The sequence below is a fragment of the Gorilla gorilla genome, chromosome 7 (assembly GCF_029281585.2).
Source record: "Gorilla gorilla gorilla isolate KB3781 chromosome 7, NHGRI_mGorGor1-v2.1_pri, whole genome shotgun sequence".
In the NCBI taxonomy this organism is placed as follows: domain Eukaryota; kingdom Metazoa; phylum Chordata; class Mammalia; order Primates; family Hominidae; genus Gorilla; species Gorilla gorilla.
In genome coordinates this window covers 30,129,020-30,154,564 of record NC_073231.2, presented here as the reverse complement: position 1 = coordinate 30,154,564, position 25,545 = coordinate 30,129,020, and the positions used below count along the sequence as shown (strand labels likewise).

Sequence of the window (25,545 nt, the reverse complement as noted above, 5' to 3'; positions counted from 1 at the left end):
TGGGCTGCCCCTTTAAGCACAGTTTGCCTTCACTGAGTTTGAATATACCTTTTGGGATTCAAATAATTTTGCAACAGTGGATACAGACCTTCTTTATGTGTTATTGGTCTGGGAACAGCAACAGATTAAAAAAAATATTACCAGGTCAAATAACAGCTGTTATTATTAAGTTCAGCTTTTATTATCAATTTTGCCAGTAGATTCTGGCAGTAAAAAAAAAAAGTCTGCTTCTGAGCTTTTTACTAATCAGTACTCTCATTTTGCTAATATTCTAACGACTGTCAATTTACTTCAGTGCTGCCATTTGCAGAATTTTCCAATTAGCGGCAAACCTGTTCCACCTTCTCCTGTAATTACGGGGGGACTCAGTTCAGATCAGCTGCGGCCAGACAGCATATGATGTAGTTGCCAAAATCTGTGCAATGTTGTTTTTAACCTTTGCATGTGCTGGCACAGTTTTAACATCTCTGTTTGTAGGCAGGAGGCTTCTGCCGTAGTGGCATGTGTCAAAATATCAAAATTATTTTTAATAAACACACAACGAGGATGAAAATACAAATAGGAGCATATTTGGGTTTTGGATCAATTTAATGTCTGCTCCAGATTCAGTAGCATCCCCTACGCTGCCCGTTCTTCTTCTTCTTTTTTAATCAAGAGACTTTTGATGAGGAACAATTGAGAGTTGCTGAATTGCATCAGTTTCAACCTGTTTCCTTTCCTAGTTAAGAAAATTGTTGAAGAGTCTGAAAATTTAGAATGGAGGGGTCCTAATGATCACTTATCATAAACCTCTCATTTTTATAAATGAGGAAACTAAGGCTTAGAATGGAGGAAGGACTTACCTAAGGTCGCACAGCTAGTTATGTGCAGTTCTGGGACTAGAACTCAGATCTTCTGCCTCCAGTCCAAGGTTTGTTCCACTACATCATACATTTTCCCCCTTCTGGTGGCTTCTAAATATGGCAGAAGACAGAGCAGGGAAGCCTCACCCGGATCCCTTGTTTCATAGAATGCCTTGCTAGCAAGATCAAAGCCAATCAAACTCTCTGAAAGCTGCCTAAACAGCTGACATTGCAGTAATAACAATAGTGCAGCAATAACTATTATTGCTACATGAAAAAAATATATTTAATAATAAGCTCATTGATTTTTAACAACATCTCTGTGTTGCCTAATTGATGGGAAGTTGTATGTTTGTGTAGCCGATGGGCGTTATGAATTAAATATGGCCGTCTTTCCTTGAGGGGTGCATGTCAATGCACGAAAGACGGAAGATCTACATTTCCCCCAAGCAAAATAGTCCCCTTGTACCAAAGCAGGGAAGACTGAAATGCGAACAAAAATAAAAACCATCCATCACTGTTTATTAAGTGCTGCTACTTGAAGGTAAAAGGGATATTGAACTGTTTTTAAATTGGAAGGAATGTAGCTGGACAAAATATTGATGGTAATATTAGCTAGGTGACAAATTTTATTCTTTTTGTCCACATTCATCAAAGGAGCAATTTGGAGTGAATTATTCTCTCTATGCCCATAAACCAATTTTTCTTCCCTTTTTATTTTTTAAGCACACATGTTTATTAAGGAACATGGCATAGGAAGGATGCTATCTTCTGGTTCAAGTCATCCAAACCTTGCTGCATGAGTCAAAGGCTCCACAATTGCTTTAGACCAGGCCATGCATTGATCTCCAAGGTGCTTATATTAATATTAAATTTTATATGTGCTTAAAGATTGAGGCAGACTGAGTCTGTTCCCACAATTTAAAAGAAAAGGGGTGGGTCAGATTTGATTTCATTTTTAGCTGTGGTTTTCAAGTGGAAGTTCTGAAGCATTTATTTATTTTTCCAAATTTATAGTGTGCCCCTTCAGTCCAGTGTTCACTGGCTGCTGTTCAATGAAAACATCCAAGTTTCTATGGCAAAATGGGCTGAGGCAGGGAAATGAAAATTGAAAATGTCGTCTGACAATGGGGAGAATTTCAATAAAAATTTAGTTTGAAGTTTCATTCGCTTCAACCCTGTTCAACTTCAAGTCATTTTTGTTTTTATGAGGCCATATAATCTCTGAGATGTTTCATGAAAATCTTACCAGGCAGTCCATCATACTCAGTGATAGAGGGGGATTGCTGGATTTAAGACTCAATCCAATCCTCAGTGTTGTTCTATATGCCTACTGTTGTGTCCAGAGATGGCCTGGAGGTTGGCATCCCTAACTTCTTCATTTGGATTTCTGGAATCAAGCCTCTTTCATCCTCAAATGTACAGGTAGCCAAAATGACAGTCTCATTACTTCTGGCAGATCTCATCATCCCAACCAAAGCTAGTCATTGAGCAACAGAAAGAGGTTTGTTTGCAAGTACATTTATAAACCTAAAAATCCCTTGAATGAAGCTGCTGTCAAGCTGAGTGGATTTTCTTGGATGTCATTGACTTCCATAGCTATCTCTTTCTCAACTAAATGAGGATACTTTTAAGGAAGCTGGCTGGAGTTAATTAATCAGTTGATCAATCAACAAGATTTTAATGAGTCCCTGCAAGGCACTAAGCGGTGGTAACATTTATGTAGCACTTAATGGTTGCCAATGCACTTTCCCATGTATTGTCTTATAGGTAGATATTCTTATAGATAGATATGAGTGAGGCTCAGAGAGGTTCAGTGACTTCCCTAAAGTCACACAGCTATGAAGTAACGAGCTCTACTTCAGATCTTCCAGAACTGTTTTTCCTACACTACTTGAGACAGTGCAGGTGACCATAAGATTACCAGCCAGCTTCCTCAAGTGTCCTCATTTAGTTGTGAAGGAGATAGCTAAGTCCCAAATGAGTAGTATGGTCAAGAAGTATACCTGATCCTGGATGAGCCCTGGAGATGTAACCTGAATAAAACCAGAAGTCCATGTGTCCCTGCCACAATGTGATGTCACACCCAAACATTTCAGCAGCTGAAAGTAATTGAAAGCGGTTCTAGTTTTTCTCTGCATTTTTCAAAGAACATTGAAGTAATTATAGAAAATTCACTTCATAAGATACTGCCTCATTATTTTGTTCTCCATTTGGCTCCTGCATCAGCCACCCTAAAGTCTATAACCCTCATTCTCCATTGTCCTTCCCCAGGTCTCCCCCTTACTTTTTCCCTTCTGTTTTTCCCCCTCTCTTGTGTGTAAACCTTAGCCCTTTCTACCCCATTTCCACCATTTTCCCACTGATACCCGGATCTGTGCCAGGCCGGCGAGCTCAGTGGTGGGGAAGTAGGTGTGTGGAGAACAAGACTGTGAAGACTCAACCAGGATCAACATGACCTTCCTCACGTGTGTTTAGACGTCCCAAGGAGGGAGTCATTGTGGACCAAAGGATCCTGACTTACAAGGGAGATAGCATTTGTGTGTGCTCTGAAAGAGGAATAGAACTTAGAAGATTTTTTTTAAACACACGTGTTTATTAAGGAAGATTTCAAAAGTGGAAAAAAAAAGTACCCAATAGGAAGAAATGAAGGCACATAGTGAAAAAATCTTGAAATAGAGAAGCTCCTTGCCTTAAAAACAGAGTAAGCCCACAATAAAAAGCCTCGTCGAGTGTCTGCTCTCAATAAGCATCGTACTAAGTGCTCTAAGTCACCATAGACCCTGACAAAATGTTTTCAGAAGGAAAAAATTTGCACTGATTACTTCTCTCTGTAACAGGAGTTGGATTAGGACAGTGTGTTTTAAACAAGCAAACTGTGGAGCCAGGATGCCCTGTTCACATCCCATCTCCACCATCTGGTAGCTGTGTGACCTTGTGCAAGTTCCTTAACCTCAGTTTCCTTGTCTGTGTAAGATAGGGATATTGATGCGATAATATCTCACAGGACTGTCGTGAGTATTTAAATGAATCAACATGAGCAGATCACTGCTCAACACTGAGGAAGCATTAGTTGTATTCTTCACTCTTATTAGTTGTAATATTACTTTCCATTGAAATCTGTCTGCATAGTTCTTTTTGAACTGATTATAATAATATAATACAACTCCTGGTTATTGAGTGTGGAGATAGAGGCATCTCACTGCGTCAGCACTTAATACATGAGATTTTGTGTAATCCTCGAAAGCATTCTGCATGTTAGAGCCCTCCTGTGTAGCAAGTAGGAACTCCTTGCTGGTCTGTTTGTAGTTTGGCCAAGCCTGGTCCACTTCCTGGTGGAAAGAGATGTCCTCTAGTTCCTTTCTCCTCTCCATTTCCCTGGTTTTTTTTTTTTTCATTTGAAAATCATTTTATTATTAATCATTATCCCATGTAGCCTAGTGCCTGACATGTATAAGGAATGTTGGTAAATACTCCATTTAAAGCTTCTTTGTACATATTTCTGTTGTTAAATAAACTCTGAATTCACATAAAAAGTTAAACTTAATAACTCATATTTCCTTCTCTTGTAACAGGCACGTATTGGTAGAATATAAATATTCTTGGGCTCTGGCTCCGTTCTAAGTGAAGACAGTAATTGATCACATGGTACAGCTATTGACAATAAAACCAAGAAATTGTCAGCTGGTGTCCTGGCATGGACTAGTGCTGAGGTGGGAAATAGAAAATTCACATTTGGTTTCTGGGCCAAGTTGGGGCAGGAATGGTCGTGGGGTGAAGAGGACAGGGAATGAGTCAGATGGGAGCATATGAAAGATCTGCATGGGTTCTCTTGCTATCTCTTGCAGCTAACCCAGATAAGCCTTAAGTTTATGAAGACCAGGTTTCTAAGAGGTTCTTCTCTTCCTGCAGTATGTGGAAATCCAGCGTGTGCACCTTAGATGCCAACAGTCTAAAGAGAGTGGGTACATGTCTCAGGAATCCACACTAGCTGTACTTCTAATTTTTTTCAGTATGAATTCAACCTAAAAAAAACCTTTTACTCTTACCAGATTCTAATTTATTCCTTTTCCCTTTTAATTAGGGGAAACCCATTTCTGACAGATTCGCAAAGTTTTGGCTACCTTTGTGTGGAGGATAGGAGAGGAGACAAGCCGTGTTCCTTATTTGATGGACTTTTTTATAATATATATATTTCTATTTTAATCAAGTGGAGTAAATACATTCTGGGCTTTTCCTGAGGCAATGTGGGCCAGGTTTTATTCATGACAGGGCTCTCTTATTAGAGTTATGAAATCCTTGTAGAAAAGTCGGGGATTTCTCAGAGAAGATTTTTAAAAAATGCAAAACTTGACACACTTTAATTATTTCTGCACTATAATAACAATATCATATAAACCCCACACTGTTTAGGACTTAAGTTCCAACTGAGTACATTTTAGCGTGATATATACAAATAAAAGTGTTCTAAGGCCATAGCCAAGCCAATCACAGGACTCCTCTGCCATCCTCTCCCCTGTCCCCTCTTCTAACACTCAGAGGGAAGCTCCTGTGAGGTTTAATGTGCACCAGGAACTCCAGCAGGAGTTGCCCACCCTAGCAGAAAGGACCACATTATTTGGTGGTTTTAGGTTCTTTTGTGTTTTCAAGTTTCTATAGTGATAGAAGTTCTCTCTAGAGCGGAAATTTCCTGTTGGTCCTTGAATCAGCCAGGGTTCTCCAGAGAAAAGGACCAATAGGAAATGTATATATATCATGTATATTATATATGATATATAATATACATGATGTGTATATAATATATATAATATACACAATAGGTATTATATATAAATATATATGATATCTAGATATATAAATACATGATATCTAGATATATACAAGATAAGGAATTGGCTTATTGTGGGGTGGGGTGGGGTGGGGTGGGAGATGGCAAGTCTGAAATTCATAAGACAGGCCAGCAGGCTGGAAACCCTTGCAGAAGTCAATGCTCCAGTTTTGAGGCAGAATTTTTTTTTCTCCAGGAAACTTCAGTTTTTGCCGTTGAGGCCTTCAACTGATTGGATGAGACCCATCTACATTATCAAGGGTAATCCCTCTACTTAGAGTCAACCAGTTTGTAGATGTACCTTCAGTGTAACACCTAGATTAGTGTTGGATTAAGTAACTGGGTGCTAGAACCCAGCCATGTTGACAAGAACTAACCATCACAATCCTGAAACTCTCTTTCATCTACGGAATCCTTGGACTTCTGAATCCTCTTGCTGTCCCAGAAAAGATCATGTGGACCTCCTCCTTCATTCCAGGGGGATAATCTGATCTGTTGGAGATCCTTCGCTCAGACCTTCAGGGCAGTTTGGTGAATTTACGTTGCCTCAAAGGTGATGAATAGAACTCTCAAATGTACTTTCAAAGTCTTGCTGAGAAATCAACTCCTGTCTATGTTGAATGGTAGTAAAATCTCTTAGGAAAGAGCCTGGGAATGTGGAGAGGACTCATGCTTCTGGGAGTTTTTATGCCTGGACTTTGACAAAGTGGAACATATGGAGGAATCAATGAGTGTCATAGAGATGGGATCAATATGCAGACTTTCTGACTAAATGGACACCCTCAATACTGCACACTGTGAGTCAGAGAAGGTGATGCATAGAGACAAAGATACATCCACATTGTCAAAGTATAAAACCGATGTCCAGCTCACAGAGGCAAGAGTCTTCACCTTTCTGAGCTATTTCCTTAGAGACTTGATCATCATTTCATCTAAGCAATAGTTTATTATTTCTTAGCCAACTTGGGAAGATTATTAGAAAGGTGGGGGTGAGAGGAGACACATCCCAGGCCCGACACAATGTTTCCAAAATACCCTCTTTTCCCAATGGCACCAGTGAAAGTGGGGGAGCCAGCCTGCCTTGGATTCAGGGCCAGAGAATACACAGAAACCCTCGACTTCTCAACCAGGCCACCATACGGCGAGAGCAACGAGATCTCCCTCCCATGTTGCATTGTGGCCCACTGGTACCTGGGGACACAGAGCCCTCACCTGGTGGTCTTGCTTCCCGGTAGAAGGACTCATAGTTCTGTAGTTCCCTTAAGCCCTTCGAGCTGACCACGTGTTTGAGGCAAGACTCTTTAGAACACCTATTGGGACTTGGGGGCTGAGGGATACCAAAGAAATAGACAAAAGGGGGCATATCAAGGAATTGGCTGGTACCTGCACGTATCAGTCGCACTTCAGCAATATTTATAATCAGAGTCTGTGAATTTCCAAACCCAAATATAGGGACAGTCACATTTGACCTTTAAAAAGCATTCCCCCACACGGGCTATAAGGGCTCTGCAAAAAATCTTCCTGTTATGAAAATGAAAAAGCTGAATGCTTTTTCCTTTGCCCCAGATCGGCTGTGAAGGGATTTGAGGCCCCACAGCCCATCGTGACTCACAGGCAGCTGCTCTGACCCGAAGTTTGCACAGACCTCCGAAGAAGACTGTCCAGAGGCTCGGCTGCCCAGTGATGAGGCCCCAAAGAGTGATTCTGTGTTCCTGGCTTTGACACACACACATGCATAGACACACATGCACGCACACACTGCACAAAGGCAGCTGAAGTGCATTCACGAGGATTGGCTGAAGTGATGTGATGGTGGGTTGGGGGGTGAGAGCATACACTCAGGAATTAGAGAAACAAAGGCTGACAAATGATAATTTCCTCTGCAAGGTTTCAGGTGCTCTGTTCACACTTTGCTGTATGTCTGCATGATACACTTACTGTAAGACACCTCAGGTTCTTGGTGGAGCCCAAGACTCTTGACCCATTGCCCTGTTTTTGTCCTCACAAGTCACTCTGATGACCCCTCTCAGCTCCTTCTGTGCACCCCGGGTTTTCTGAAGTTCTCAGGACTATTTAGGGATAAAATATGTCATAAGTATAATTCTTCAAAATTGCAAGAGTTACAAGGGAAAAGATGTCAGAATTTCCAAAAAAAGGAGAAAAAATATTATCGGGACTGAGGTGAAAATACCACCAGGCTCCTGAGTGTAGTGCCCTGCTTGGTTCTGTCATCCCAACAATAGGAAAATGACCAGGGTCACAGAGCTGCTGGGGAGCTGTGAGAACAGGACTGGCTTTTGAAACTTCTGTTAAGATTGTCTCCCCAGGACCAAAGCAGGTGTTTCCAAAGCACCCAAAAACAGGTCTGGGAAAAGGCTCAGTCCTGTGTTAAAGAGTGATTTCCTTATTTTCTGTGCATCTGGTGCGTTTCTGGGCACCAGTGGGTACAGTTGTAGCTATATAGGCACTTTAAGTGTCACCTTGCTGCTCTGATATTCAGCATGTATGTTAAGGGCACAGAAATAGCTGGACTTGCAATGTCTTGTGCCAAATCATATATTTGCAGGAATCAAAATTCAGGTTTAGACGTCTGATCATCAAACCACAGAACTTCGGGATTAGTCATGCTAATGAAAGCCATTTGGCCCTGTTTTCTCTGCGAACAAAGCTATCTGTGTTGGTTCATTTAATCTAGCATGTATCTGGCAATTATTGATATTAAATTGATTTAGTGTTTCCAAAGATGTTTCAGACACCAAACACAAAACTCCCAGTTTATTTTACAGCTGAATACAGAACATGGATTCCTTCCTGATGTAATCAGCTTTTCATTTAACCTCTAAAGTGTAAGCATTGATCCCTCCTTAACTTGGTGACTTAATTACCATCCATCGTGCCCTCCTTCCATGTAATTTATTTTCTGGAAATAAACAGAACCCTGTGGGTGGAGGGTCACTTGCCTAAGCTCTGGGGAGGATCACTTTTACTGAGTAGGAAGACAATTGCTAACTGTGTCATGGTTACTTACCAGAGGCTGATTCTACGGTAGGAACATTAACAATATCTGCTATCTCACAAGAAAGTTCTAAAAGGTGTTTTAAGCTGTTTCCCAAAGCACCTAAGTAATTCTCCCAGCATCTCTCAGAGGCATTACCCAATTTTACAGGGAAGATATGTGAGGGGACTTGTATGAGGGACGAGAGTAGGCAAGTGAGACACAGAGAGATGAAAATATTGTCAGTAATATACACTGTAATTGAACATGAGTGCCTTCCTCTTAAGTTTTATCCTCTAGGTCACACTGCCTCCTACATTACATTATCGGTATTAACATAAGCATGGGAGATTAATTTTATAGATCACATGAAAAGTAGATGACATTTATCTTCACTTTTCAATGCATCATCTCATTAAGAGAAGCATAAACATTCAGCCCAGGTTAAAAGAGCTAAGAACAAAATTAATCCGCTAACTGCTTTATCATTTAAAAAATGATCAAAGTCAATTGGCCTAGCTTTGCCTACTAAAAAAGGCTTTGTTATTTTTGTCTTGGGTTAGAAAATATTCCTAACAGAATAATAAACTTCCAGATGAGGACAAATTGTGAAAAACCATGACCTGGCCCCCACTAGGCCCTTTGGTTGAATTCTATCAAACTTGAATAAAAAATGCTCCTGTGCCTATGACCCTGGCTAACAAAGCAGGGAGATGGGAACACCTTTTGATCCGTTTAGAACTTGTATTGCAAAACAAAAAGAAAAAACAAAACAAAACTTGAAGCAGGCTTATCACTGGGAGTGACGAAATCTGCTTTTTTATAGACATATATGTGTGTATACGTTTACAATAGAATCCTTGCCTGGTTGTGTGTTCAGCATGATTTTGACGTGATCACTCTGGCAAGCTGAGAGATGGTAAAGAAAACAAAAATACCGGGCCTGATTTTTCAGGTTCTGTCTTAATTCAAGGCAGAGTTCTACCAGGAGGAATGGTGGAATTGTAGCTTCAATTTGGGTTGAATGAGGAGCTCATAAATTCTGACTCATGTATGAAACTAGATGATTTCCTTATCATGGTGTTGGGCCACAGGACTCTCTGGGCCATTTCTGGGAGTGGTTATCCTGCCTATGGGCTTACCAGGGAGAGCCTGATGTCAGATCCCTGCACAGAGTGGCCTTTCTCCCAGCGTGGCTGGGGCGACTCCACGGTGCGCCTTCCCGAGGGACCTGTGGCTGTCTCTTTCCCATGCTTCCGGACCCTGTCCTGCTGCTCACTTGAGTCCTGGCAACTCCCTGAGAAAGCAGAACAGGCTCTGTGGCCTCTGAGTGAAGGGCTGAGATGTTTTACTTCCAGGTCAGCTGCTGATTCTCCAAGGGATGCATTTTTTTTTTTTTCCTTTAGTAGTTGTATTCCATTATTCACTGTGTAGGGAGAAACCACAAACCCAACTCTAAACTCCAGGGTCAGAAAGAATCATGTCAGTAAAACGGTCTCTGGCTTTTGCAGATTATTGGATACTGAGCGTGTCAATTAGGCCTTTCCCCTACCACTGATGTTAAAACATTTTGTCATTTATTTAATTCTCTGCCTCATTCCAAAAAGAGCTTGAGAAGGCTCATTTGGTTTATCAGCACTCCTTTCAAAGGCAGTAGAAGGTGACAGAGCCAGTGACACTGAAAGTTTCAACTTTTGGGGACTAGATGCAACTTTTATATTTTTTGTGTTACCCTGCCTTCTATGAAATATAAGGATGTGAGTGTGTTGACTTAATAATGATATCTGTTCTGGCAGAGGAAATGGGTGGCTGAACTATTTTAAAGTTTAGGATCTATGTAGATATCTAAAAGCCCCACATTCTTTTTCTCAAGAAAGCTTTTCTTATTTGACTCATCCTTATTATATGATCTTAAGTGAACGTACTGTGTAGAAACACATTTCTACCGCACCAGGCTTTGAGAATCAATGTCATTTGATGAAGGGTAGGAATAAGTACCTAAAATAAATGCTAATTTTTAGAAATTATGCAGATTTATAAATGCAGATTTATAAAACATTGTGTAACATAAAACCAGGTTTTTTTTTTTTTTTTTTTTTTTTTTAAAGCAAAAACAGCCTCATCAGTTTGGAAGTTATTTGGAAAGTTGAAGTTTGGGCTGGGCTCAGCCAAGCACTTTTGAAACTTCAACATAAACTCAGGTTCTGGTTTTCAGCAAAGTGGGGCTGATTTATGGGAGTCCCATGAATCTGCCCCATTTACATTGAGCCTTTCTTTGAACCTGGAGTGAGAAATCCTAGTGACTCCAAATGGGATGGGAGATTTCATGCCTAGCCTCCATTTTTGAAACAAGGTGGCTCAGTTTCACCTTGTTCCAAGAATCCAGCGTATTTCTGAGCAACAATGTGATATGGCATGGGAAGAAAGATTAGAAATTCCAGGTGCACAGAAGCAGTGCCCAGGGGCTGCGCCTGTTCTCAATGGGAGCGTGCTCAGGTCTGGTGTAAGCTCTGGTTCCCCCAAGAGACGTTTCATTTGAGGAGCAATTTTTTAAAGAGAAAATGAAAGAAGAGATTCTGAATATCTACTTAGGAGCAAAGTAAAAATTAATTAGGTAGTGTCCTCTGCAAGACGACCAGAGTTAGCACAAAATGCAATGGGGTTACAGAGAATAAAGAAACGTGAAACAGATAACATTCTCTTGTGGTATATTTAAAAGATTTCATTTTTGGTACTAAGATGTGGAAACCTCCAAAAAGTTGATAATTCCCATAGAGTTAATAGAGGCTTTAGGATCAATAAAGTTTGAATGACAAAAAGAACAAATAACTGATTCCTGATTCCTGGAATCTTGTACAGATATAGGGGTTGGGTAGAGCTTAGACCGATGTGATCATTGTCTGCTCTGTTGACTACACTCGGGAATATTATTAGCCTTATCTGAATGCCTTTTGTATCAAATTCTTGACCTGATTTTTGTCCCAGTTTCTCTTTTATATCATGTAGGTTTAGTTCTTCTTTAAGGAAAAAAAAGAAAGTTAAAAAAATTCTAATGAAAGTCAGCTGACTCTACTATGAGTAATATAAGAAAATCTGTTTTGCTTAGGGAATGACAGAATATTGAAATACCTGGTTTTATATTTTTACATGGGTTTGGCAAATGCATCTGAAAGTGGCTAATATGATACCTGACCCAGTGTTAATAGCCAATGATAATTCCATATGTACCAACTGCTACCTGTTAGCCTACAGGTGCTTTCTTTTTTCCTTTTTTTGGCACAAAGGTTATATGTACTGTAAATGTGGATCTTCATGGCTGAAATGGAGGCAAGCCACCATAGTTTTCAGATGAAATTGAGCCTAGCTGTAATTACCATCTCAGTTTCTCTATTTCAGTCATCCCTTCTTCCCAACTTACTGCTCCCCACCCCCACCAACTTTTAGGTAGCACATAAAAAGAGCACACTACATCATTCAGAATTTGGAAACTTGGGAGAGAGCAAAGATAGGTGAGAAAGGAGGAGGCAGAGAGACTGAATCACAAGAATAAACTAGAAGTGAGGTGAATGGAGGAAAATCTTCCTGCCAAAATATAAAATTAGAGAAATTTCCTGGAATGTGTATATTAGGTGAAAAAAAAATCCATTAGCCAAAGTGCAGCTTTGTTAACTAACTACTTTACACCTTATTGCTTAAATGCCACCAAATTTCTTTCTCCCTCATAGCTGATTAGGAATTACTCAAAAGCTAACTAACTCTGCATGGGTCACAATCGCTTTCTCTCCACCTGCTCTCACTAGTACATAGTTTGAAATTGGGTAGGCACAGCTGAAGAAAATAGCTAAACAAAACACAACCCCAAACCCAACTTCAGCAAAACTTCTTGCCTGTCAATAGGTGGGACTTGCTTGAAGGACCTGCCTAGCTTTTTCTGACTCTCAATTCTGCTCTAGTCTCAGGCCAGTGCTTTATGGAGGAAGTGGTGGAAGCCTCCATTTCACCCTGTGAGTTTAGCCATTAAGCACTTTCTTGCTTTATAAAAACAGACATGCACATGTTCCTGACTACAGAGAAACCAGGCCTCCTATTATAACCACTCAAAACGGGATATGAGAAATGTGAAAGAAAAGCATAATACTTTCAAATGATTTTTCCTGAAAGGTGAGGACATTATTAAAGATTTCCATGACCCTTTGTGTATTCTTTTGAGAGAAAATAATTTTGGCCTCTTATTAGTCTTATTATTCCAGCTGCTGTCATGTTCCTTCAAGAAACTACTAGAAACACAGAAAGCTCTTTTTCCTTGAGGCTTAAAAAAAAAAATTCCTGAACCATTTAATCTCTTTAGATGGGTACTGATGCAAAAGCTATGGTTTGGCATATAAAAACTCTCCAAAAGTGTTATGTTTCCAAACTACCCAAGTAATAACATTGCTTAACTCTGAAAACCTGTGACAGCCTTTTCCAGGTGCTTTCAAAATATTTTTTGCACTTGAGTTAGTTGTTGCAGTAGATAGCCCCAGGAGGTTGCTGGGTTCTCCTTCCAGATAAGGAGAAGAGAAGGCAGCTCAAACGAACATCTTTCAGGGAAGAAGCAGAAACAGTGCCCCTGGCATCTGCTCCTGGCTTTGGCCAACAGCCTCCAAGGTGCTGGTGTACTTTTCAACTTTCTCAACTCCCAAGCTAGCTTATCTTGTAGCTTTGTTTAAAAAAAAATTTTTTTTGACTGCCTGGTATTGAGAAGGTGTATTTAAGACAGTAATGAGCCTGGGAAAATGGTTTCCATTCTTCAGAAGTTTCTATTTATAGACTCACTATAAAAAACTGAATTAATAGAAAGCTAAACACATTTTAAATGGCTTCATCTTTTTGACTTAATCTTTTGGCCACTGATAGTATAGTGACTTAGCTGAGTGGAAGGGTCAGGGAGCTCTCTATTTGCTCTAAAATTATATTTCTCCTCTCTTTGAAGGTTGACTGACTTCTTGCCAGAACATGCATTTCCTACTTTCTTTCTGGAGTCTTCCTCAACTTGCATGACCACTAAGCTTCCCTTGCCCTTCCAGATTCCCACCCTGCTCTGAATTTTCTAACAAGTGACCTACCCAAACCTTGAGCTCTGCTGATCCTGGTTTATTTTTGGGAGTCAAAATGAAGCTTGATGCTTGGTTGGAAAACTCTATAGTTTTCACATTTTTCAGTGCACAGATGCATACTTTTCTTTGAGACTCCACTCTCCAGCATGAAAGAGGGACCCTTCATTGTAATAATTACTGAATGGATACAGTCCTAATGGAACTTAATTGTTTCCACTAGATGGATCTCGGGTGTTTTTGGCAGCCAAAATGAAAATGATTCCAAATACCATCAAAGGAGCTTATAAGCACCCAGCATGCACAGAGTGTTTTGATATACAGTGGAGTGTTAATATCATTATCTCTCCTAATACAACATACGGTTACTTTAATCCTTTCCCGCCTCTGTGATCTTGGAAGATCCGACGGATAGAAGGCAAAGAATAAAACGTTATATACAAGGAGACAAAGGGAGAATTAGACCACATCCTCTGGATATGATTTTTTTTTGATTGTTTGGATGTTGGCTTCAAATATGTACCTTTATCAATACTGACTTCTGTATCTTCCACGCTAGTTTGAGTTTGTATGCGACATCAAACATACCTTTTCACACATGTTCTTTCCAGATTTTTTTTAACACTTACTTAGCAGTTTATAGAAGGAAGTGAATGATCTCCTCAAGCTGCTTACAAATTAAAAAAAAATCTGTGCTTATTAATTATGCAGGATTAGTCTAATTATAATTCAGCAAATTAATTAGCGACAGAAGGTGTTCTGAAACATTGGAGTACATTTGCATGTTAAATGGAGAGGCTAGTCTGTAATATATGTAAATTTATGCATGGCTTCATAGTTTAATTTAAAAATTTGCAGCTGCATATGGTATGGGAGCAGGTGAAAAGTCAGTTTTAGTTTAATGATGCTAACAAACATTGGATGGTGTCCTGTCTTAGCAAGAGAATGCACTCATATCTGCTAATCTATGAATCTGTCATAAGAATATAACGTTACATAGATGCACAATCTCAAGGTCATTGGAGAGTGAACCCATAGTTGCGATAGGTAGAAAGCTGAAAACTGCAGAGAGAAAATGATGCCAGGAGAAGCCCACACTCTGAACTTTGTCCGCCACTTTCTCCAACATTGTATGTTGCGTCATTCTGCCTTAGTTCAGGGAAAGTAATGCTCCAGCCTGGGTAAATAAGGGTTTCTTTTTGTCTCGCTGGTATCTGTTCTGGCAGGTGTGAAATAGTTGTCCAATCTTGATTCCCTTTCCAAATCTCCACATTTGCACTCCATTTCAATTTCCTGGAGTCGTGGGAAAGTTATTACCGAGTTATGAATTAATGGTAGAGTAGAGAGTTTTACACATTGGCCTCAACCATCTGGCAAAACAGTAAAACCAGCGGACCAGGCAGCAGCAAAGGGCTCTGGGTGTAATTGGTGTTCACTGCTCAGCCTAGCATAGATGAGCTCTGCCGGGAGGGCAGAGAATGGGAGGGGGAGGGGAAGGATGGGGAAGGAAGGATGGGGAAGGGGTGCTGAGGAAATGGGACGGTGAGGACCCATTAAGCTGATGGCTGACTAATAACTTCATTTCTCTCCTTCACCCGAGAGTCATGGTACTGGAAAGGGAAATAGATTTGTATTCTGATTCTGAAGTCTCACGGAAAGATTTTTTTCTCAAGGAAGTCCATAATATGATTCAGTTTTGCTGAGTTCTTTTTTCTTTTCTGGATGAGAAGACAGAGGAAAGGATAAGGGCAAAGAAGAGGACATGGGTTGTTTCTTTTACTAAAAAGGAAAGGATGGAAACTTGTGCTTTGCAAAGAGCCCTCCAAAGACATTTTGTGAGAACAATTAGAATTACAAACATGCTCTTAGTGTGTGTTTCATTCCACTTCAAGCCCAAAGAGTTCAATTATTATTTTCATTAATGGTGTCAGATTTTTATCTGAGTGCAAAAACAAGGACTTTTCCTTAGAGATTTTTTTCCCTGTGAGCCTCATGGTGTCGAGGAATAGAATTCAGCAGAATGAAGATGCGTCTGAATATAGAAGGGGGGATTAAAAAAAAAAAAAAACCCAAAACCACAAACACACAAAAACCTCCCAACATCTAACCCCAGGTCCTCAGAAACTGTGGTTACCAATCAGAAATAAGTGGAGAATCAAATTGGCCCCGTGTTTTTTGCACTTCAGCGGCCGTTTACAGTCAACTGCTTGCCACTTGGGCTATGGGAGACATTCCCTTCAAAGGAAATCATGAAATTCCTTTGAAATGAAGTCTATCGGTATGGAGTCAGGGAGTCAGATTTACACAGTGGGGGAAGTAGCTCCTTCCTGATGTCTAAATGAATGCAGCAGATTCTACTCAGAAGGCAGTGTGTTGAGTGATGAAGGAGCTCTTGCCAAACTGAAATGCCACTTCCAGGGACTTGAGCATGGAATAGAAAGTGACTCGATGGGGCCTGTTGCCAGTCAGAAGCCAGCATATTGTGTGGGTAGCTCTGAATTTTTTGCTGGCCAGAGTTTACTGAAAACAGGAATGAGGACTCGCATCCACCATTTTTTGTGTTTTTGATGTCGTTTTCTCCCCTACTATCTGTGAGAGTGGATTAATGACGTGTGTTTTTTTTTTCTTTTACTATCTCTCTCTTAAAGATTAAGGGAAGTTCTTCGAGTGTAGTACATATTAATATTGGACAGATAAGCAGGGCAGAGAGGACCAGATTTAAATTCGTGACAGCTCCTTCTGGAATAATTTTGTCTGGAAAATGGGCTGTTTTAAAATGTGGTGGGGGAGAAAGGGGCAATACATGGGAAGGGATCATACGTATGTGTAGCAAAAGGTGAAGAAGCAGACTTACTTTGTACCAGGCATTTACCCAAACACTTTGCATGAATAACTAGTCCTCACTATTGGCCTTGAAAGGTGTTTTTTTGTTGTTGTTTTTTGTTTTTTGGGTTTTTTGCTTTTTTTTTTTTTTTTTTGAGATAGAGTCTCACTCTGTAGCCCAGGCTGGAGTGCAGTGGCACAATCTTGGCTCACTACAAACTCCGCCTCCTAGGTTCAAGTGATTCTTGTGTCTCAGCCTCCCAAGTTGCTAGGATTACAGGTGTGCACCACCACACCTGGCTAATTTTTGTATATTTAGTAGAGACTGGGTTTTACCATGTTGACTAGGCTGGTCTCAAGCTCCTGATCTCAAGTGATCAGCCTGCCTCGGCCCCCAAAGTGCTAGGATTACAGATGTGAGCCACTGCACCTGGCCATAAGGTCTTTAATTGTTACTGAAAGTCCCTAATTTTTACAGTAAAAATTAAATCATCATCATCATCGCCACTGTAGAAGCTGTGAAATCACATGGGCTTGGTATGGACATCCCAGTTAGCTACCGCATATTGGACTGAAATTATCTGCTACCAAAGGCATTAACTTGCTGGTCTATTTAAAAATCTCCATTATGGAGATCCTGCTCTGTCCCTTGGGTAAATGCTTCCAAAATTTAGCCTTGGTGACTTGATTCCCAAAAAATGTTTTCCAAGATTTAATTCAACTTCTTTCATTCCACGTTTGATTTTCAGCTTTTTCCCTCCCATCGTCTTCATAGACAAATGGTCCTGAATCTTCCTCATGCACTTGAGTAACCTTTTTTTTTTTTCAAAAGGCTGAAGCTATTTGGGCTATGCCATCTCTTTGGACAATTTGGGTTCTTGAGAAGTTTTGTTTTCTGAATATCTGATAGATTTATTTATCTTTTCCTTTGCGTCCTCTAAAATAGTCACAGAACTTCTAGAGAGTGCACTCCCTGATAGGAATGGTAGACATTTTTATTTGTTTGCTTGTTTTGTTTTGCAACATGAAGGACTCCACTCTCATTCCAGCAGAAGAGGAAGACAATGACAGGATCCCCCATGTGAATCAGTAAGGCAGTTGTCCTGTGAAACAGTGCTGGGTGGCAACATGTTCAGCCTTTTTTTTTTTTTTTTTTCCAAAGCTTGGCCAAGCTCCCAACAGACCAGCATTTTGCTAAGACTCATACAGACTACTTCCACTCTTATTTTTTCTGCTTACTAGCTGTTTTGACTTGGGCAAGTCATTTAACCTTTCTGAATCTTGTTTATCTCCTCTGTAAGGTGGGGATGTTAATTTTCCTCCTCCCAAAGTTGAGAAGATTACATGAAATCATACCTGGCAAATAATATAAGCTCAATGAATACAGGCTATTATTAATTATAATTATTGTTTCATCATAGTCTTTTAGGCAAGAGGAATTTGAGAAGTTGAGTGTAGTTGGAAATAAGAAAATTTATTGCTTAAAACATTTCTGTAAAGTTAAATTTTTCAGATCTTAAATGGGCTTTTATTGAAATAATCTGGGTGAACAAGCCTTAATGGTAATAAGTCCCTGCCTTAGGAATGTCTGTGGAGATTAAAGATTCTATACCTCTTCTGTTCATGTGTTTATTTTTACAGTTTGAGGGATTGTTTAACTAAATGGATTCGATAGAACATCAGCTTACAAAAATGAGTTTAAACTTCATTTCGTTTAAGCCTAAAGAAGCCAGTAAGTCAAAACTATTAAGTCATCTTTCCATTCCTTGAATCTTCTTGGGCTTTTGTGCTAGCCACCATCTTGCCAAGCAGATCTCACATACTAAGCCAAGTGTTCTCAGATGCGTCATCACCAAGTTACTGTAGGGTGTAACAAGAGCCCATTGGGAGCTTGACCTCCTGGAGTCTTTTCATTCTTGTGGACTTTAGTCAGAGTCTTCACAAGATCTTAAAAGCTTCAGGGCCCTTTGTAGCCTGGGCTGACACCTCAACAACCAATAGATGTATCCAGGGCACTTCATCTCCAGGCCAAGGCTGGGTCCCACTGCTAACCTTCACCTTCCCTAGGGCTGCCTGGGTGTAGACTCTGCTGGGGGACCTTGAAGGAGGAAAGAATGTTCTCTGTTGTTGGAAAGGTCAAAGAAGATATTCCAGTTAAGATCTAGATTACAACTGGAACACCACCGTTAAGATTTTCTCTGGTCTCAAGTGGAAAGCAATCACTTGCGAGTTTTCTTACCATACAAAGCTGAGTGAGTTGCTATGAGGGCCATTCTCAGAGTAAGAAAATGAACTCATGGGTGTGGCCACCCAGTAGGCTTCTCAGTCTGGTGTGAGAGCTTGGATTGCCTAATCCCCCAAAGGATGTAAACTTGTGGAGAGGATCCTGGAAGAAGAGAGGCAACTGCCCATTCCTTTCAAATGTGATTCTGTGACCCAGCCTGTCCCTGTATTGCATAGTTCTCAGAAATGGTATGAGAGTGTTTTAAGGGAAATGGGCTATCTCCTTTTCAGAGGCATGCACAAACAGTGAAACTCAATTGTATTTTAATTTATTGGGCTAAAAACAAGGAGGTTTAACAGCTAATCCAGACAGAAAGTGTCTTCTGCAAAATCAATGAACACACGTGGTTAAGTCCCTATGTGGTCTGTGAGGCCGTATCAACTGTACGTTTGACTCAGCCTTTAGTGACCTAGCCTGCTTATGTGACCATCATGGCAGAGAAAGAGAACCAGATACAGCATCCCCTCTCTTGGTCTTTGGAGAGCCTGGGGTGTTCTCATCTCTGTGATGTATAAAATGTGGCCATTATCATAGCAGAAGTTGTTTCCAGGGTAGGCAGAATTAGATTGTTTTTTAAGGGAGTAAGGAACTAAGTTTTCAGAGTGAAAGGCATTTTGCATATTATTTTGTATACAGTCAGACTCTGTATAATGGTAGCTGTTAACTACTACTAAGTTCACATTCCTTCTATGTGAATTCCCATTTATTTTTTTTTTTCTGACGGGGTCTCGCTTTGTCACCAGGTTGGAGTGCAGTGGTGTGATCTCGGCTCACTGCAACCTCCACCTCCCAGGTTCAAGCGATTCTCCTGCCTCAGCTTCCTGAGTAGCTGGGACTACAGGTGCATGCCACCATGCCCAGCTGATTTTTGTATTTTTAGTAGAGATGGGGCTTCACCACGTTGGTCAGGATGGTCTCGATCTCTTGATCTTGTGATACTCCTACCTCAGCCTCCCAAAGTGCTGGGATTACAGGAGTAAGCCACCGCGCCTGGCCTTATGGACTTCTTTTGTATTAAAAATTTTAAGGAGGAACTAGATCTTGTATTCCAATTTGGAGGTAAATTGAATGGCCTCTTCCATAAATCCTGGAGAAATATTGTGCTGGGTTTTGTAATAGATCATTGATGAGAATTCCAGAGTCTGGCAAGAATATTAAGTAGTTACCTTTCCTGTGATTTCAAGCCTCCTGTCCCCACCACAGAACCTTAACTCTGCACTGTATTTGTGTATCTCGTTTGAGATGCGTGGGATGGTGGAAGACATGTGGAAGCCACCTACACACTTTTACTGTATTCCTGAATAGTACAGGATATTCCAGTATTTTAGAGATTGGAAAGGAGGGTATTCAGTAATAGATTCAGGGGTCTCCAGACTCATTTCAGAATCTGGAGAAACGTATTTGAATAGTTTGGTCAGGGGATCCTTGGGGCCAAGGACTTTGCTTGCCACTGTGCCTGAACTTTCTGGCACACAGAGCACAATACATATTGATCAAATGAGTAAATAAATGAATTCAGCAGTTTTCAATATTAAGCATTTAGTTCCATGTTTCCATTTGTCTATCTTTGACTACTGATTTCAATTTGGGACACTGCAGTCTCTTCAAGAAGCAAGAATCTTTCACTTTTTTTTTCTCCCGATTTATTCTTACTGGTGTGTATGTGTGTGTGTGTGTGTGTGTGTGTGTGTGACATTTTTAGACCATTTTGAAGTGTTTTTTTTAATAACAGGTATATTGAGATATAACTTACATATTACAAAGCAAACCCATTCAAAGTGTATAATGCGATGGTTTCTAGTATATTCACCCAGCTGTGCAGCAATCTTCACAGTGTCATTGGTGCAGGAAACATGCAACACCACATGGAGCTTGTTGCCACAAAGATCCAGGCTCCAGTCCTTGTGTTCACCACTTACAAGCTTGTGATCTTTGGCAAGTTTCTTAAATTCTTGAGGCCTTCGTTTTTCCCAGCCGTAGGATGATTCGTCACCCACGGGGTTGTTGTGAGAATGAAATACAGTGTTGTGTATTGGGCAGAGAGTGGCTACTCAGCAAACTGTGTTTCCCTCCACTCCGTGACCCCTGTACCCTTCAGCTGCTGGACCGTGCAGGATGGTTAGAGGTTACGTAGGTGGCTCTGACCTGTGATATTCCTGAAGCACCCTCCCTGCCTCAGAAGCAGAGAGAAAGGGTCCTAAAGGGACAGTGCAACTCACCCAACAATCTGCCCATCAGCCTCAGGGCACCGCCCACTCTGGGCACGGCGTCACCCTGGATGTCCTATTTCCCACCAGTCAGCTGTCCCCACTTATTTATTTTTCACAGTTTTATCTCAGTGGTTTCACCTACGTCTCAGAAACCCTCACTCCCACCTCTGCCACACCCACTCAGGTTTCAATAAGTCATGGTCTCTTGTTTTCAGTGGTTTCTTTCCCCACTGTAACCCTTTTTGGAAAGAAGGTTCTCAACTCTGTACATTTTTCTTTGCAGTCATGAAATATTAATGTTAGAAATCTGTAGGGTTTCTACAGATCCCATTCAACTCCTTTGTTAAGAGAGAATGAATGTGAGGTAACTTGGTCCTGTGGTCAGTTGGTAGCCACAGGTCAAGGCTAACCCTTGGGGCATTTCCAGCGGATCTGTAGAGTAAAGGAATGCTCTGGTACATTCTCCTGCCCCACTGACCTAGGGACCGGATTGCCATCTGAAGGTTTGAGTTGCCATGTTGACTCCTCTTTCGGATCCTCTTCATCCGTAACATGAGGATAAACCTGTGATTGTTAGTGTTCGCTCTTAAGGAATGGGATCAGAAGCTTTGTCGTGTGTAGCATGCACCGTGGTTATGATATTCACATCGTCAACATTGTTTGGAGAAAGTGGAAATAGATTTCATCCTGATAATCTGCACATTTGGTCTGAATCTCATAATTTATTTGGGTTTCCCGTTTCTTAGTGGAGAGTGCTGACATTTTCCAGGCAGCTCTGGCTTCAGGAGGGATCTAGACCCAGGGGATTTGGAGAGAATTTGTTCCCTGTAAGTTACCCCGTGGCTACATGGATGGTATGATTAGTGAAGGTTTTGTATCAAGACCCTGAGCGTGGTGGATGGAGAGGGTGGAGGGCGGAGAACCAGAAGACACCAGTTACAGTAAGAGGAAAAAAAAATGGAGATGTCAGTAAGCCCCAGAATTTCTTTTAATTAATTTTTAGATCCATATATTACAAAATCCAGGCCATAATTTCTGGTGCAAGCCATTTAGAAGTAGCAACACCTTCTTTTAGAAGATATTCTGTAATGCAAGAGAACTTTCTGCCTCTTTCTGTCTTCTCTCACTCACCTCCCTCTCCCTCCTCCCACTTTACCTCCCCTTCTCCTTCGTGAACCCAGTGCTAAGTCCTCAGAGTGCACGGGGCTGTGTAGGTTACAAATTCAGCCCCCCAGACAAGCAAAGAGTCAAACTAGGTGTTTTCCATCCAAATCACTGTTAAGGGTCCTAATTTAAAATGAATAAAGCCTTTCAGCAGGCTCCATGGTTCCCTAAATCAATTTGATTTTATGTAAACATTTATCTCTTTTGCACTTTTCCACCTACCACACCATTCATATAATAATGCCTTCATGAACATTAATGTTTTCACCAGATACATTTTGGAGCGGGGAGTGGGGGTAGTCTAACACACACAGAACACATTACAAGGAGCCCAGTTGTGGCAAAACTTTCCAGAAATCAAGGACTAAATGAGAAAAAGCCCTCCATTTGGGTTTAGCAAGGGAAAAATGTAAGTCGTAAATTGCCGCTGGGAGTGGATGAGGGCCAGTGTGGGGTGCAGCGGGGGCTATTGTTCAGAAACACATACGAGTGGGAAAAGGCAATATTTGCGTGCATTGTGAGTGTCCGTGGCTGCCTCTGCTATGAGTGTACAAACGGAGGGGATGTTTACCCTTCAAGAAATAAAATGTTTCAATTCTGATCAATCTTTACTTACATAAAAGCAATTCTCCTTTCTAACGCACTCTGATGACCCGGGCAGAGATGCCACTGCCGTTCAGAAAGCAGCGGCAGGTTGTGAATTTGAACACTGAGGTCGGACAGCCACGCACAACCTTTTCTCTGCCTTATCCTTCCGCAGGTCTCTTCCATAAAGACCCCAACACCTCCGGGGCACAGGAAGCAAAGCCCAACCTCCCACCCACCCTATAAAAGATTGAAAGAGAGAAGTGAAAAGCAGATGTTATAAAATCATGAAAAAAATATTTAGCTGTTGCTTTCAAATTCACACTCAACCTTATTCATGGGAGCATGTGGCCAAATATTTCTAGCAAACAGAGTAAAAGAGCCTCAAACACAGAAAATACTCTGAAGAGCCAGTTCCCCTTCTCTCCTCCTTTATCATTTACTGTTTATCTCCTCATCAGTTTTTTAAAGTGATAAATACATTTAATTGGAGAGCTATCTAATTATTTTGTGTGATTGTTAAACAAAAAATAAAAATCAGAACGTCGCAATGAGAACATTTCACCAACCATTGCTTTAGAATAGAATTTTTGGAAGCATTGTTGATTTCTACTTATTTTTGTTTGTAAATCCTGAGGAAAATGTATATCTTTTCCTTTAAAGTTCTAATTCAAGACATGGATGTGAGAGTTCTGAAGGGACTTTGGGACTGCGGTAAAATTTCGTTGTCATAGTAACAGAAAGGGAAATAGGCCTAGCTCACCTGGGACTTTAACACTGCAAAAGCTGGATTTTTTTTTTTTTTTTTTTAAGGGAAAGGACTCTGCAAGTGAAATAAATGAAAAACTTGCTGTATTTTGAAACAAATTTTCAAACATTAACTAGGTGAATTGCTGGAAAGGCCACTTCTGCCATTTTTCTTGGTTAACGTAGTTGCCTGATGAAAGATGCCCAATTTTAAAATTGCACAGATAGGCCATTTAAGAGAGAATATTGGCTTCAAGAAATATATATGACAAATGCTAACCTCAGACCATGATTCTGTGCTTTCATATTTCTCTGAATAATCTATACATGAACTGAGAGGACATTCACACTTCTTATTAATCATAAAAACTCTGGCATATACCTGCACAGATGGACTTTGTCTTTGGAGGATAACATACCGTTTTCTGATTTTGTAAACATTAGTTGAATATATCAGGCCACCTTCACGTATGAGCATGAAGGTGTCTGGGGCCAGTGGAGAGCCACACAGACGAGACGCCCTGGGATTCTGGGGCCAGGTCCTGCCATTTTTAACCCTGGAGCAAGACTTTCTGTACAGCAGGGGTCACTGCTGCATTTGAAGCCTTTTTAAAAAAATTTTCCAGAACGAGTGCTCTACAAACTCCGGGGGCCAGTGTACAAACCAAAGCCCACCTTGTGAACCACTTAACAATCCCCCACAGTGATGGGGAAGCGGGTGCTGGGCTTGAGATTGAAAACATCCAAATTTGCAAATTGCAGAGGGTCAGCAGTGTTCCTTCACAGGCAGGGCAGGTTGAAATTCCCCAGATCTGAAATAGAATCGCTTTCAAATCAAATCTAATGGAATGCAGCTATATTCTCCCTTAAAAAATGTTTACTGAAAAATGTAACACATCGCTTTCTCTTCACAGATTCTTTTTAAAATTTTTCCTCAAGTGCAATCAGAATTGTTTGAAAACAGCAGGAAACCCAAGGGACATGAGACGGTTTCAGGTAAGGGGCCCTGCAGATCTTTCCTGTTAAATAAGTCATCCTGTTTTCTCTCTCCTTCTCACTCTTTTTATTTTCTTTTTCTTTAAAAATTACTATTCACTGCTACTCCTAACAATAAAAAAGATAATGGTAAACGATGACCCTCAGCCACTAGCATCGAGAGTTTCTTCATCTTGTAGTGTTTAAGCTTTCTGCCCCCATTGCCAAAGCCCTACGGGGAGAGGCACCAACCGGTGCTGGAGATTTGATTTTCAGCCCTCGGGCTGCCCACTGCACACACAGCTGCCCACAGCAGGAACCATGTTCTTGATATTCAGCCACCTTGGGATTTTTCAGAGCAGCTTCTCTGTATTTTCTGCAAGCAACAGCTCCTGTCTTCCCTTTTCCACCGATTAACTATTCAGTGGTCGCTCTCTGAGCCTTCTGGAAGGCAGCAGCCCAAGCAGCGTGGTCACTTTAAGATCGCAGCGTGACAACAAGACCCACGGGACGGTGACCCAGCTGCCTGGCAGTTAAATCTGCCACCGGTTTCATCACCCTTGCCACTGATGTACTGAGGGGACGAGCTAATAAAAACAGAGCGAGGCAAAGTGTATCAGGCTGGAGACGAAAGCAAGAGCAGCTCCTCTCGGCCCCCTTCCTTGAGCTTTGAAGGACCCATATTTAATTCACCAAATGGCTTTCCTGCCACTCACACCCCGTTCTAGATGTGGCACCTCCTTTTCCACAGAAAAATTAAAAACATGTTAAACGATAGTATGCAAGCTTGAGACTTCAAAAAGTAAATCCTTGCAGCCATGAGAGAGATGGGGAACCTTAGCCTCATGTTTCGCCTGAGACAAGCGAGGTTCCGGAAGGTTAAATAACTTGCCCCTAATCACAGTAAGTAGGTGGTAAAGCCCGGAGCCAGGAGCCGGGAGGATTTGTTTGATCAAACTCTTTCCAGCACACTGTGGGCATGCGACACGTTGCAGCTGC

The 25,545-nt window shown here is 41.0% G+C and overlaps 1 protein-coding gene across 1 annotated transcript in view; it reads left to right on the top strand.

Annotated features, from left to right (window-relative positions):
* EBF2 (EBF transcription factor 2) overlaps positions 1-25,545 on the top strand; it is a 204,677-nt gene that overhangs the window by 112,594 nt on the left and 66,538 nt on the right. The window contains exon 7 of the mRNA XM_004046802.5: positions 24,486-24,567. Within this exon, the coding sequence (XP_004046850.1) occupies positions 24,486-24,567 (82 nt within the window). The remainder of the gene's footprint in view (positions 1-24,485; positions 24,568-25,545) is intronic.